Below are 13911 nucleotides of genomic sequence, written 5' to 3'. Positions count from 1 at the left end.
AGACACCTCACAATGTCGCAGAAAGGTAAGCTCAATTTTCATCTCCCCATCTCAGAGGAAGCACAAGCTTACTTTCATTCTTATAGATCTCGACGCAGCCGTCCTGGCTTACCTCGTTAAAAGGGGATTCACCAAAACCGTCAAAGCGTTGGAGAAGGAATCAGATGTGAAAGCCGGGGAGGAAGGTAAATTGGAAGCTGTTTGGAATGCTTCGCAAGTCAAGTAAGCTTTTCCCCTTCAGCTGGCTCGATGTCCACCAGATATATGGCTGATATCCACATCAGGAACGAAGATGTCGAGATGTCCTCTTCTTCCTCGGAATCATCGAGCTCAGGGAGTGAGAGTGAAGATGAGGGAAAGAAAGATGTCAAGGTAGCAGGTATGTCAGCTCATTACTAGCATTGAAGGTGAACATAAGATCAAGCTGACGAGAACATTTAGCTGCTGTACCTCTTCCTGCATCTTCTTCCGGATCAAGCTCAAGCTCTTCTTCCTCCGCTTCTGAATCGGATTCCGAGTCTGAGTCCGGCTCAGAATCGGATTCGTCTTCTTCAAGCTCCAGCTCCAGCTCGAGTTCAAGCTCTTCGTCTTCATCGTCATCTTCATCTACCTCTAAATCCTCTTCCTCCTCTTCATCCTCCGCTAAACCCGAGCCTGCCTCAGCATTGTCCAGCGTGACTCTCAAAGGAGATACACCCGCTCCCGCCAAATCATCATCTTCCTCTTCCTCATCATCCTCCTCCAGCTCTGGCTCGGATAGCGATTCCGATAGTTCCTCTTCATCATCCGAAAGTGAAAGCGAATCAGAAGAGAACGATAGTGAGAAGAGCGTCAAGAAATTCTTAGATGTTGAAGCTTCTGAATCTGAATCTGAATCTGGGTCCGAATCAGATTCTGGGTCTGAGTCAGATTCGGAGTCTAGTGATTCAGAATCCGCTTCTGACTCTTCCTCTTCGTCCTCGTCCTCTTCGTCTTCAGATAGTGATTCAGAATCAGAAGAAGAAAAAGAAGAAGAGGCTAAACCGGTTATTGGACAAAAGAGAAAAGCTCCTTCCGCCTCTTCATCATCATCATCTTCTTCATCTTCCTCCTCATCAAGCTCATCGTCTTCTTCCTCTGATTCTTCGTCATCCTCTGGATCCGAGTCAGAATCTGATTCAGAATCAACTCCAGCAGTAACAGTAGTGACCACCAAGAAAAGGAAGCTTGAAGATGGTACAGAAGCTATAACATCCACTTCAACCACTACTACTCCTGCTCACCATCACCACCACCATCCTTCCCGAGCGCAGAATTTTGGTACGCCCAGTAGCTCCGCCGCGGGTACACCTACGGGGAGTGGAAAGAAGCAGAGAGTTCAGGGACAGAGGTTCGAAAGGATCAAAATGGATAATGTAGCATATCATCACGATGGTTTGAAAGATAATTCGTTTGCCGCTAGGGTAAGTGAAATCTATCACGTCCCATCTGTATTGACAAAAGAACGAGATCAGACATTTGATGAAAAGAAGTGGATTTCCCATGCGAAGTGATGATTAGGTGTGCTAACGATTTATGATTCACGCTCATGTAGGAAGCTGCCGGCGCCAATCCGAACGATTACGGGGCGAGAGCTTCGAGGGATTTGATTGTGACTAGAGGTGCAGGGTTTAGGAAGGAGAAGAACAAGAAGAAAAGAGGGGTGAGTTGTCCCGTTTCTCTTCGAGCTATGAGCTCTGAGGACCTTGTCAAGAAGGATATCGACTGACTCGTCGGGTTCGATTCGCAGAGTTACGTAGGTGGCGAAATCACCTTGGCTACTCATTCGATCAAGTTCGACGATTAGATTTAGCACATCATATGGTGATCACAGAACCTATTTAGGTTAGATAGGCTTAGCTTAGTCCACTATCTTAGTGGTGACTCAACACGCCCTTCAATGTTTTATCGATATACCTTCTTTCTTCAGTCTTCAAACTTTCATCTTGTATACATCAATTTGGGTTTTTATGCTATGGTATAGCAATGCATGTTGGATGCATGGTGAATGATAGATGTGTTGATGTCTATGTCTATCTACATAAGAATCAACAAGGTGTTTTTGCCTCGATTTTCTATTTGGTTTTTGACCAGAATAAGATGTTCAATCCTTTCTTCCTGTCTCTGTCTTCCGTTTTCATCCCAATTAAATCCCCAATCGGTTTGGTCTATATTACTGTCGATCCATGCTAAGCCTTCAGCTGTAATCCCTCTGAGAACCTGGCTGGCGAAGGTGGATAAGTCAAACACGAATCGTGGATGACATTCAGCGCTTTAATGGCGTCTTTCTCTTCGATAACTAAGGTAACAAAAGAGCATCAGCTATGTCCTATATCATGTATTAATTTGACTGAAAGTGTTTGTTCGAATGAGCAGAACATAGTAGTCGATCAAACTCACCACATGAGATATTAATCTCACTAGCACCTTGAGAGATCATCTCGATATTTACTCCAGCTTTAGCCAAGGCAGTGAACATCGCTCCTGCAGATCCAATTGCGTTCCGCATATTCCTTCCTACCAATGACAGAATTGCCATTTCCTTCGAGACCGATACATCACCAATCTTCTCCAGGTCAGATAATAGTCGGGTGAGTCGATGTCGGTGAGTGAAAGATTGCATTGCCATTGATACCTTTATCGCATAAGAACAATCACCTCATTAGTCTTGGAAAGATACTAAAGAAGAAATAGAGATGGTATACACTCACATGGACTTCACTGGTAGAAATTAAATCCACAACAACCCCAGCTCTATCCAACGTTCCAAATATCCTCGCCAAAAATCCATGCGATAAAGTCTTCCTATTAGAATGTATATTCAAAACTATGATACTATCCTTGATCGTAACAGCCGTGGGCATCCTTTCTTCTATAGTCAATTCCGCCTGGGGTGGTTTCTCAGTTTGCAAACTTCTTGGGAAACTCTCATCAGGATAAATGATCGTTCCACCCCCCGAGGGGTTTTCTACATTTTTGATTCGGATTGGTATTCTAGCTCTTATAACTTGTTCCATCGTAAACGGATGAATTACCTCTGAACCGTAATAAGTCAATTCGGCCGCTTCGTCAGGAGTGATAATGGGGACCAATCTTGCTGATTTGACTTTACGAGGATCGGCAGTGAATATGCCATCTACTTCTTTCCATACTTGTAATTCGGACGCTTTTAGTCCTACGGCACATAGGGCTGCGCAGAGGTCGGTGTAGCCTCGACCAATTTGGGCGAGGAGTGAACCTGGCACTGGACCGAAATAACCTAAAACAACAAATAAATTGTCAGTATACATAAACATCTCGATGGGAATTGATAGTTAAACGGGTAGTGAAGAGATATGCTTTGGGTTTAATTCAGGATCATAATGAAAGAAGCACCCACCAGTAACGACCGGTACTCTCTGTCCACATTCCTTCAACCTCTCACCCAATTTCACAGCAAGATGATCATAGAAATCCTGACCTAATTGAGCAACACCTTGATCACCTGCTGCAGTGAGCGCAGCATCCCCTCCGACAGCAGCGAAAGATGAGTCGACTATGTTATCCAAAACGACCAATTCGGAATCCACTCCCTGTACACAAATACAGCTCAATGAGCCCAATGCCAAAGTCAGATGAGAATGATAACTCACTCTATCCCTCAACGCTGCTGCTACTATCTTACAAGCTAGTCTCTCACCCGTACCAACAATGGAATCTTGACTTCTCGGACTGATCTCATCTATTATCTATAAATACAATCTAAATTAGCCATTTATCCTAATTTCCAAATGAACCTAATAGGAAATGATGTCGTTCACTCACTTGAGCAGCATACAAGAAACCTCTCAAGCTCTCACAATCCCTTTCGATCTCCTCTTCCAACTCATCCCTCAACGGTCCAGCTCTAAGACTATTCCTAGCAGCTTCCAAGTGTCCTTTCTTGATGAGATCAACCGTCTTGTGGAACCCCTCTTCTTCCTCATTTGGCTCATCTTCCTGAGCTGTAGGAGATTTAGGTGGAGTTCTCGATCGGTTCGACGAAGATGTGAATGGGGAAGGTGAAGAAGATCTTGTATTGTTCAGATCTAATTGAGTAAGAGATGAAATAGAGGATGATAATGCATCTTTACCGAAGAATCCTGATCCAACCCTCTTAGGAAAAAAAGGTGTGGTACTTCCTGATTTTTCAGATAAAGATGAACTTGAAGGAGGAGCTAGAGCTTCTCTCGAGGCTTGTAAGAGGAGGTTGGTGGTTCCCAATGCTTTTGTATGTGATGATCGAGCTGAACAGACTATAGCGACATTGGTTTTGTTCGAGATATATGATCTGCACAGAAGAAGAAAAAAAGAAAACAGGTCAGGTTTAGCCCAAGGTTAGAATAGGTGAGTAAGATATAAGGAGATGAACTTACTCTACTATTTTGGTGATACTGTCTAGACTCTTTCCAACTGAAGTACCTCCATATTTCTGAACCACCCACGGAAAGTTTCCATCCGGTGTATTCCTGTATAGTTCTTCGGGAGTAGCGGTGGTGGGTGTAGAACCAGATGACATATCGTATACCTTCTGAGGGGTTAGCAGGTCACAAATGAGTCCTTTTGATCTCTGTGATAGAGTTGTCCTTTTTTTGGTTTTGTTGTTTGTGTTATATGTAGAAATGTCAACAGCTCTATATTTACATTCCATCTCATTCTGTTACTTTACTCTGCTGCACTTTGCTGTTGGTTTTTTGACTCGTTTAATTCCAATTCACTTGACAATAAAGACCGTCCAGGCACGCAGCGATTTATGCCACGTGGTGACAAGATCCGTGCTCAATCTCCATTCGGATCAGCCGGGACGATGAACTGAAAACACAAAAAAGCATTCATAAGAGGTAGAAAAGAAGTTACTATAAAGACTATAAGAACTATAAGGTCCAGCTCACAGAGCATCCATTTTGAAGATCAGAATTCACGAAGGGAAAAAAACAAAGGGTATGAACGAGATCACAGTTTATAGTACGTCTCCAGGTATAGGTAATTAAAAGATCCACTTGAAGAGATAGATACCCATCATACCGATCAAAGCTAATTGACAATGAATCCCATTTGATATGGGTGAATGAGCCAAGCTGGAAGCTCCAGAAGAAGTTGTAGTGGAATTACTAAAATCATTTTAATCAGCACCTAAGACTACTTCTACAGTATATTGCTTGAAATATTAGATAACTCACCTAGACACTTCAGACGCTTGGACAGACGAAGATGGTGAACTCATCATGACAGTCGTCGTAGGGCTAATCACAGCCGTCGAATTGACTAAAGTCGCCGTACCGTTCGACGTTGCCAACGGAGCTTTGGTAAGTGTCGCGGTAGAGTTGGTGTGAAAAGATGATATAGTACTACTTGTTGAATTACCAGTACCCGTTTCAGTTGAATTGGCAGACGTGGAATTGGAAGCTGGGTAGGTCGTAGACAGTGCAGGTGCGACAGTTCCAGTTGGAGGTAAGATGGTGTTTTCAGGTAAATCTTTACAATCGATACTATAAGAGCACCCAAAACAAAATCGAGTTATTTAGTCAATCTTCTTGGTGTAGTGGATTGTTTGTAAGGCTACGATATGACTCACGGCCAACCATCAATCTCGGCATAATCAATGTCAAACCAAATATGATCTTTTGCCGTCATGTTTGTTTTAGGCATATTAGTCAGAGTAATCTGATGATTACCCCATTCCAATCCCGAGGTTTTATATAATGTAGCTTGGATTTGAGCCTTTTCACTATATCCATTTAACCATTCGATCTCTCCATTATCGACTGTTACAGTGTACAGTGCATGACTATGAAGATATCAGCAGAGGAAATTAGTACGCCCGAGATTTTGAACAGTAGATCGTCTGATCCAAATGGCAGCTCACTTTTTTCGCTTGGCTCCCAGGATTTCAGCATTGGTGCCAGTCCAGCATAATCTCGCGGAAGCTCTGTGGATGGTTGTACTGGTGAATGTCCCATGATGATAATCTCCAACCAGTGGATCGTCTATCGCAACACCATCGATACTGGACAGTCAGCCATTATTTTCTCCCACAAATAGTGTATGTTGGTATGCATATTGAGGTATAACCCACCAGTATGGTTCGTCCCCCAAGTATCTCCCATATATTGCCAATTCACATCACAATCATCTATCGTAGTGTGAGGAGGAGCCTCGTTGTTGTTGTTGGAATCGTCCGACATGATTGCCGTTCACCCAGTCGTAGAAGGTGACACCAGTGTCAAATGAATCAAATGAAGAAAGTAAGTATGATAATCAGTTTCATGAACATGTAGATAAAGGATTTGTTAGTATCTATCATCGCATACATATAAGTATACACAGAAATGGCTACTCATGGTATTGCTCTTACAAGGGATCAAACGCAATCAGAAAACGATTGACCATCATCCCTTTCACCAAAGTTCGTTCATCCACAGACCCCCGTCCTTTGCTCATGCCCAGTCAAGTCTGGGCCGGACCAATCGTCCAGTCAATATTGTGACACACTTGTGTTAAGGTTCTCTTCCCACTGGATTATGATGGTAAGTTTGTACTCAGACGAATCAAGAGTCTGTGCTTTTTGGACAAAGGAGTAAGGACGAGTTTCAAGGCACATGACCACATACAAGCAATCCTTTCCACACACAATTCAAACTTCACACATCTTCGTATTTTCGCGGTTGTTTCCGATCGACTTGGCAACCAATCAAACGTGCATACTGTAATTATCTATCCCATCTATAATCAACTAAGATCAATTTCGTCCATTCCTTCATCCCCTTCCTCAAGTGGATCCGGCGTAGGTGTATTCCTTCCTGTTCCTGGGTTAGACGAAGCAGGGGTGAGACCAGATGCAGATGCAGATGATTTCTTCTTCTTGTTCTTCTTTTTCTTGTTCTTGCTCGAAGTCGTTGTTGAAGCTCTGTCAGCGCCGACTTCCGGTTGAGGAGTCGTGGTAGATGAATGTTCAGGCGCAACAGCGTTGGGACTCTCCTTCACGTTTGTGTTGTCAGACTCATTCTTCTGAGTGGAAAGATCAACCGAGATAGCTGTAGCAGGTACAGCTTTATCTTCTACTCTTTCTAATTCAGGTTCTTCTGAAGCTTTGATCACTGGACTATCAATTTTCGACGGTTTAGCAGTACCCTCGGGCTCAGGTGTCTTGGCGATGGCTGACTCAAAGTTGGCTACTGCTTCGTCGATTGTTGAGGCTTTGGCATTTGCGCTGGTAGGAGCAGCTTCTTCGCCCACAACTGGAGGTGGTCCAGATGCCGTACTAATTTGAGGTATCTCGGAAGGCTCCTCTACAACAGCTGGTGTCGCCTCGGTTATACTCGTCGATTCTCCTACAGGGGCAGTTTCGGGTACTTCCACCTTCTCCACTTCATTTTCGACTTCCAATTTGCGGGGGAGAGCAGCTTCTGCTGTTGGTCCCGATGATTTGGGAATGGCATCAACTACTGCATCACCCCCGACAGGATCCACCGTAGGTTGGACGGTTTGTTCAGAGGTTTTAGGTACATCTTCGATCGTAGGTAAAGACGTCTGTTTCGATCTTGGGGTAGATTCTTCGATGGTAGGTTGGGTACTTTGTTCACCTTTTTTGGTATGTATCTCTTGTACCGAAGATACAACAGGAGCAGTCGCTCTTCTTGATGGAGAGGAAGATCGACGGGGATCACTTGTGGTAGGTGATTGTGAAGGAGAGTCCGAAGCACTACTAGACAATGGGAATTTGAAACCACTAATATCATCATTCACTTGTAAGCTACTGTATTGAAGCATTAGATGAGGGTATCAGCTTACCGATCGAGTTTCCCGTCAGCTTCAGGTTTAGGACTCCTTGGTCGACCCGTGTCAACATCCAGACTCATCTCCCTACTTCTCCTTCCTTCCATTGATCCATTCCTTGACACATTAGGTCGAGTCGAGGAAGCGTGCATGCTCATTCTCGCTATAGTCTCGGGACTAGGTGATCGACGGATCTCCTCAGGGTTCTCATGATGCGGTGATGTAGGTGAGGAAGATGTGAAAGGGAGTGAAGATCGTTTCTGAGGTGATGGTCGTCTGAAAGGTGCTGGATCGGATGTATTGGTCGATGCTTGGGGAAGTGATGGCAAGAGGTAATTTGAGATAGGTACAAGTCTGCGATGCATAGGTTGGTCAGGCTGTTCATCAAGGGTCTAATGACAACTTACTTTCGTTCGGCTGCTACGGCCAATAACCAGCCTGGACCAACAACAGGCAAATTCATCCTAGCGGCTTCTTGATATTCTGGATCGATCTGCCCTCCTCTACCTGAATCGTCACCTCCCACTATAGGAGTGGTACATACGAAATGAGTCGTATCGAGCGCGACGGTAGGTGATTCTCGTGCACCAATTTGTAGAAGACCTTCTCGGAGCTGAGAGAGCAGTTGGGGTGGATGAATGGGACCAAAGTGAATTAGCAAACCCGTAAGATTGCTACATACAATATGTCAGTTATCAGTTGATGATCTCAGTAGGCACTACTCAACTCACTCCATAGTATGTGTTTGAACTCTTATGAGATTAGAAGGGTAAGTACCGGCTGTTGTTTTCCTGAGTACAAGACAACAACCAAATCAGTATTGCGATCGATCACAGAGTTCATGTTTCACTCACAACACAAGTTGGAAAGTATATTCCTCCCCAGACTGTAATCCGCCAGTTTTCCATTCTCTCTTCTCCTTCTTTCCCTGACCGAAATCACCTCCTACTCTACCCCATCTCTGGCCATTCCTATACATCTCCAACCCTCTCCAAGCGGCTGAACCGATGTTAAGCTTTTCCCACTCGACACATACCGAAGTTTGCGTTACGTTCCTTAGCTTCAGGACAGGAGATGAAGGTGGAGTTGAAAATGTTGATAAGATCTCGGATTGGAGGTCATGAAATTGTTGCTGAGCGGCTAATTCGGCTGAGACGTCTCGAGATACTGTTATGGTAAGGATTGAGCCTGGACCAAGAGGGGGTGCACCGGGAGATGGAGTGGGAAGTAATAATGATGGGAATTCCAATAGATGAGCATTAGGTCCTAGTAAGATCGCCTATCAAGGACAGGTACGCAGTCAGCTTAAGCCCGACGAACAGTTGATAGACTGAACGTGCCATTCCTGCATCTAATTTTCCCAGGGTGAAGGTGACTGTTAGAAAGTTCAGAGATCAGCATTCTCCGCTATTCAGGGATGAGCAAGTACGAGTTATGCAAGGAGAGATACTTACACTTCTCCATCTTGGTCTTTGAAGGGTGCTTGGAATGGACAACGCGCTTCAAGGCATGTCGACCAGAAGGTCCAGCTGGAGAGGAAGGACTGGACATGATGGAGCGAGAGTCTTGAGATCCGCCTGATCTGCGCAGGAGATGAAGATCTGCTGAGGTCTGAATGTTATGAAAGGCAGCAGGAAGAGATGGAGACGAGATGAAGATGAATTATGGTGATATCAACAATCTTCTACATTACGGAGCACAGACCTGACAACATCGACAACATACCTACCTACAGACGCGATCTCATCCACGTGTCAAATCGGAATGTGGCACCATCACACCATCCACTGTTGATGGATATTCAATCTCCTTTTAAGATTGGATTGATCAGTCCTTTATGCATAGCCTTGTCACAGATCTGATACAGTATTAGCCAGATGGGATGAGATGAAAGGTATGCCAAGATCAAAACATGATCAACCGGATGTAGCTGAAAGTCTCGGGAAACATCTTTCCGCAAACAAGAAATCTGTCCAATTTCCCTCGATGAACATTTGTAGGATGCGTATCTGAAGTATCTACGTATCGTTTGTATCCGGCTGCTAAGAGCAAGACGTTTACCTAAAAGAAGTAAAAACAGTAGTGATCCTACCTACAAAGAAGCAAAATGATCAGCGATACAGTGAAAATTGCTAGTACGTCCGTTTCCACCCTTGACATCATCCAGTCACATTATGGGAAGCTGACGTACCCTACCCCACTTTTATACAGTCGTCGTTGCCTCGCCAATAATATTGTTCACCCTCCTCTTCCTCTCAGCCTACCTATACCGCCGACATCGCAACCCCTTCAGAAAAGGATCATTCCGACGTAAACCCCAACATGAATTCACCGAGTTACCCTGTACTACCACAGATAAGGGGTTAGTATGGGATCCCACCAAGAAAAAAAAGAAATTCCCTCATTGTCATGTATGTTGGGAAGATCATCGATCACATAACATCCACGATTGTCACTTACCTATTCCTGGTCCGATGGACAGTCAGAATACTTTGGTTAATAACAGTAAAATCCAAATCAACGTCGAACCCGATTCAAACGATCGATCAGTACCAAGTCTAAATGGCGATCAGTTGAACATTGCGCAACCGCATTTTGAGGACAAACGACTTTCGATCCGGCGTATATCCATTAATCCCCTAGCTCCAGATGAATATACAAGAGTGAATTCCTTTTGTTCAAGCTTGAACCAAAATGCCAAAACATCTTCCGGATTACTTCCTCAACCTGCTCCAGCTCTGGCAATGGCAGATCATCTTGAACCTGGTAGTATAGATTTCGGCTGCAGAAGATCTTCATCGTCCCTGGGGGTATCGGATAATTTTGCTATCCGGAGAATTAGTGTAGGTGGTAAAGAAGATACACTCAACATCCCTAAGGGCTACAGCTTAGATAGTGGTTGGGAAGATATACCAATTCGGCGATCTTTCACTGAGAATCAACGAGACTCGATCCAAGAATTACCTACAATCGTGACTTCTTTCAGTCCCCTTCCTTATCAAACTCCGATCGCCTCAGGTAAAAGTGGCCAAGGAGAAGAGTCAGGAGGGGATTTACCTTCACCTCATCCATTCTCTGCCGCCTCCTTACGACGAAGTTCATTCATCTCTCAACCTCCTATCGAATTTCCTATCCCACATATAAAGCTTCCTCAGAAAGCAATGCAAAAAGAAAGACAAAACAGACCTGGATCATTGAATATACCTAGCTATACGGCCTCCTCTCCATCCCAGTTTACTTCTCTATCAGGAACAACCTATGTGGATGGTAATGGAGGAAGGAGTGATTCGCAGAGCTTGAATATGGCTGTAAGATCAGCAAGTTCAACTCAAGCTATCAAATCTTGTGTAACGCCCTTACCGAAATCTTCTGTAGATACTTGTAGTTCATTTGGACACAATGCCTTCGACGGGACGGAAATACAGAGAGAGAAGTACTTTGAAGACGGATGGAATGGGTTTGCAGATCAGGACCGAAAATGTACTCCAGGAGGCGAAGAAGGAAGTCGTGGGAGGTTGATACCCAAGATTGAAATTCCAATTTCACCTACCACGCCTACTACTTATATAACCGACGACCTACCTGCATCAATCATGGATCAAGTAGGAGAAGGAAGTAAGTTGGCACAAACTCAAGTGCAAGGTGATAGCAAGTACACCGATAAATCAGCTGATTTCAAATTGAGCGACGATAAGCAGAACGATCATAAGCGTACACCCAGTCAGCTGACAATATCTTCTCCTACTCAGACACCGAATATTCATAAAAGAGCCCCAAGTAATGCCAGTCGTGTGACTTACCTATCGGATGTGGTCAAAGAGAAAGAAGAAGAAGAGGAGATACAGAGAAGAAGTGTATACTCGACGCCTGAGGAATTGTACCCTGCTGAAGGTGGCTTGGCAGGGAAAAGAACCAATTCGACAGAGCAAAATGGTAAAGTGAAGATCTGTCCGCAACGTAAAAATGGGGACAGACCTGCATCGAATGGGATACAGAGTGCTCTGGCGACGGGTTTGGGGGTGGGGATGGTAGTAGGTATGAGCCAAGGTGAGATGCATTGGAGGATTGTATCGTACGTTGGAGACATTACCAGTGGGGTTAACACTGCCGTGGAAGCGTTGCATGCTCGCATGACATACAATTGAGGATAATCAATGCCCTTTGCATATCATATATGATGTTTTGAGTGCTCTGTTGTCGTTGATCACTACGAGGACTTGTGATAGAAGTGATAGAACGAAACACTAAGAGTCTGCATGACTTACAACGTCTATTTGTGTTATATACGATAGTCTATTATTCTATTATTCTATTGTCTATCTTCTACGATCTAGTCTCTATAAATTAGTCTCTATAAATTATAATCTATGTTCTATATTTCATACTCTCATGGGATATGACATGCTATATTCAATATCCCATCTTTCACCATTTTGATCTATGTTTTAATCGCAAAGATTGTTACACGGTGAGACAAGCTGTGTTTAATGTGAAATTGTTCATCCTGATTCTTTCATTATCACCTGACCCGAATAAATCTTGTCCAGTCGATACGAAATACCTTCACTTCACACTATACATCCAGCTTTCCTTCAACAGCTTTGCTTTTCAAGGTCCAATGTCCGATTTCCATAAATCCCAGACCGATCACCAGATTTGGAATTACGACCAAGCCATCTTGACCCCCACGCCCATCTCTCCCGCCTGATCTTTCAACCCCTTCCTCCTCTTCTCAGCATCTTCAACCTCTTTCTCCGCCAAAGCCAAATCCCGTTTGGACCGAACCTCTTCTTCCGTCAACTCCACTCCAGCTACATGTTCCGGCCTGACACCCATATCTAACATATGTTCTTGGGCATTCAACAGATGTTCTTGAGCAGCAGCCAGCAATTTATTGTTTCTATTATTTTGCCATGACAGGAAGATATTCCAACATAGACCGACCGACTGAACGGTGAGTAATCGATGTTGAGTAGGAACCAAGCTGAAATTTATTATTTGAGTGGGTCCAAAGACGCATACTGCTTTTTGCCATGTTGGAAACCAGCCCTAAAATAATTGACCAGGCCGAATGGAATTTTCTGATTAGATTGATGTCGCAGATAAAATACGGAAATGACAGTAAAGAATAGTTTACACTCACATGAGCGACCTTCTTCCTTACTTCATCAATGCTCTTACCCTCCAGTAAACCAAGACAAGTGGGGAACATGAAAGTGACAAATGGTGACCAAAGGCAAATATCTAGTGATAATTTAGCCACTAGAGCTGTTACCCATGATCACAGACAATTAGCCATAGCTTCGTTGATGATAGACTGATAGAACCCACTCTTCAGTTTGGATGATAGAGCTATTCGTTCCACGTTGTTCAACCAATAATGAGCCAGTGGTGCGAACACTGTAGATCCATCTATATTCCAAAACCCAGCTCAATTAGTCTACTCAGCTTGATGGTAGACGATGATACTACTTACATATCGATAATCTAGCTGTACGTATAGGCTATTTTCCAGACGCACTCATCAGATCATCTCAAAGATACAATATAGACCACCCGGCATATAACTCTTTTTGTCGCTGATGGACGGGAATGGAACGAGATAGAGAAACACTCACGTCATAGACCTCCTCCCCTTGTTCACCTTCCATACTCCGCCTTATCGATTTCCCTTCTATACCCAGCTGTGCGACCAGGTCAGCCGATATGTACAATACCCCACTCTGGACCATCTTGGTACGTAGCGGTCTCTCGCGCAGCGATGTAGTGTAGAACGTCCATATTCGAGAGAACAGATTGGGTCGAGGAATAGTGGCCATTTCCACCTAGATGTACAAGCTCGCTTCAACTGGAGCCCTTGGATGATGTATGGCGGAGTGGATAAGATGAATTGGGAGGGCGAAAGGTATAGAGTATGAAGGAGGAAGATAAGGCGAATGATGTATGAAGTGAAGAGATAACAGAAGTGAATTGATTGCGTTTGATTACAAAGTTTCAACTTTTTTACCCTTTTCCCGATGAGTCATTCGTTGTTTATCCGAAGCGTAAAGATATCTGTTTCGTAAATCATGCAAAGTACAGTGCTTCTCCATACAGTTT

At 44.0% G+C, this 13911-nt stretch overlaps 6 protein-coding genes across 6 annotated transcripts; 2 read left to right on the top strand and 4 right to left on the bottom strand.

Moving 5' to 3' along the window:
• Positions 1-12: 12 nt before the first annotated feature.
• On the top strand, positions 13-1825 carry V865_001797 (uncharacterized protein; the record flags this gene model as incomplete). Its single annotated transcript, XM_066225611.1, has 6 exons — positions 13-25; positions 87-222; positions 285-379; positions 442-1442; positions 1574-1681; positions 1769-1825. 6 exons carry the CDS (start codon positions 13-15, stop codon positions 1823-1825), a joined length of 1410 nt encoding a protein of 469 aa, XP_066081708.1.
• Positions 1826-2207: 382 nt separating this feature from the next.
• Positions 2208-4555, bottom strand: V865_001796 (uncharacterized protein; the record flags this gene model as incomplete). The annotated part of the gene is made up of 7 exons (XM_066225610.1): positions 2208-2317; positions 2419-2653; positions 2730-3277; positions 3398-3590; positions 3651-3746; positions 3823-4327; positions 4413-4555. The coding sequence occupies 7 exons, from the start codon at positions 4553-4555 to the stop codon at positions 2208-2210; spliced, it is 1830 nt and encodes a 609-aa protein (XP_066081707.1).
• Positions 4556-5023: 468 nt separating this feature from the next.
• Positions 5024-6221, bottom strand: V865_001795 (uncharacterized protein; the record flags this gene model as incomplete). The annotated part of the gene is made up of 5 exons (XM_066225609.1): positions 5024-5147; positions 5217-5525; positions 5612-5824; positions 5903-6023; positions 6113-6221. The coding sequence occupies 5 exons, from the start codon at positions 6219-6221 to the stop codon at positions 5024-5026; spliced, it is 876 nt and encodes a 291-aa protein (XP_066081706.1).
• Positions 6222-6765: 544 nt separating this feature from the next.
• V865_001794 (uncharacterized protein) lies at positions 6766-9363 on the bottom strand (the record flags this gene model as incomplete). Its single annotated transcript, XM_066225608.1, has 7 exons — positions 6766-7765; positions 7828-8166; positions 8220-8486; positions 8544-8603; positions 8667-9091; positions 9153-9187; positions 9267-9363. 7 exons carry the CDS (start codon positions 9361-9363, stop codon positions 6766-6768), a joined length of 2223 nt encoding a protein of 740 aa, XP_066081705.1.
• A 556-nt stretch (positions 9364-9919) lies between these two features.
• Positions 9920-11957, top strand: V865_001793 (uncharacterized protein; the record flags this gene model as incomplete). Its single annotated transcript, XM_066225607.1, has 2 exons — positions 9920-9947; positions 10024-11957. 2 exons carry the CDS (start codon positions 9920-9922, stop codon positions 11955-11957), a joined length of 1962 nt encoding a protein of 653 aa, XP_066081704.1.
• A 517-nt stretch (positions 11958-12474) lies between these two features.
• On the bottom strand, positions 12475-13631 carry V865_001792 (uncharacterized protein; the record flags this gene model as incomplete). Its single annotated transcript, XM_066225606.1, has 5 exons — positions 12475-12861; positions 12956-13080; positions 13144-13224; positions 13289-13316; positions 13431-13631. The coding sequence occupies 5 exons, from the start codon at positions 13629-13631 to the stop codon at positions 12475-12477; spliced, it is 822 nt and encodes a 273-aa protein (XP_066081703.1).
• Between the last annotated feature and the right edge of the window lie 280 nt (positions 13632-13911).

Source organism: Kwoniella europaea, chromosome 1 (genome assembly GCF_036810445.1).
Source record: "Kwoniella europaea PYCC6329 chromosome 1, complete sequence".
Lineage (NCBI taxonomy): Eukaryota > Fungi > Basidiomycota > Tremellomycetes > Tremellales > Cryptococcaceae > Kwoniella > Kwoniella europaea.
The sequence above is the reverse complement of the archived record's forward strand: the minus strand, read 5'-3'. Positions and strand labels throughout refer to the sequence as shown.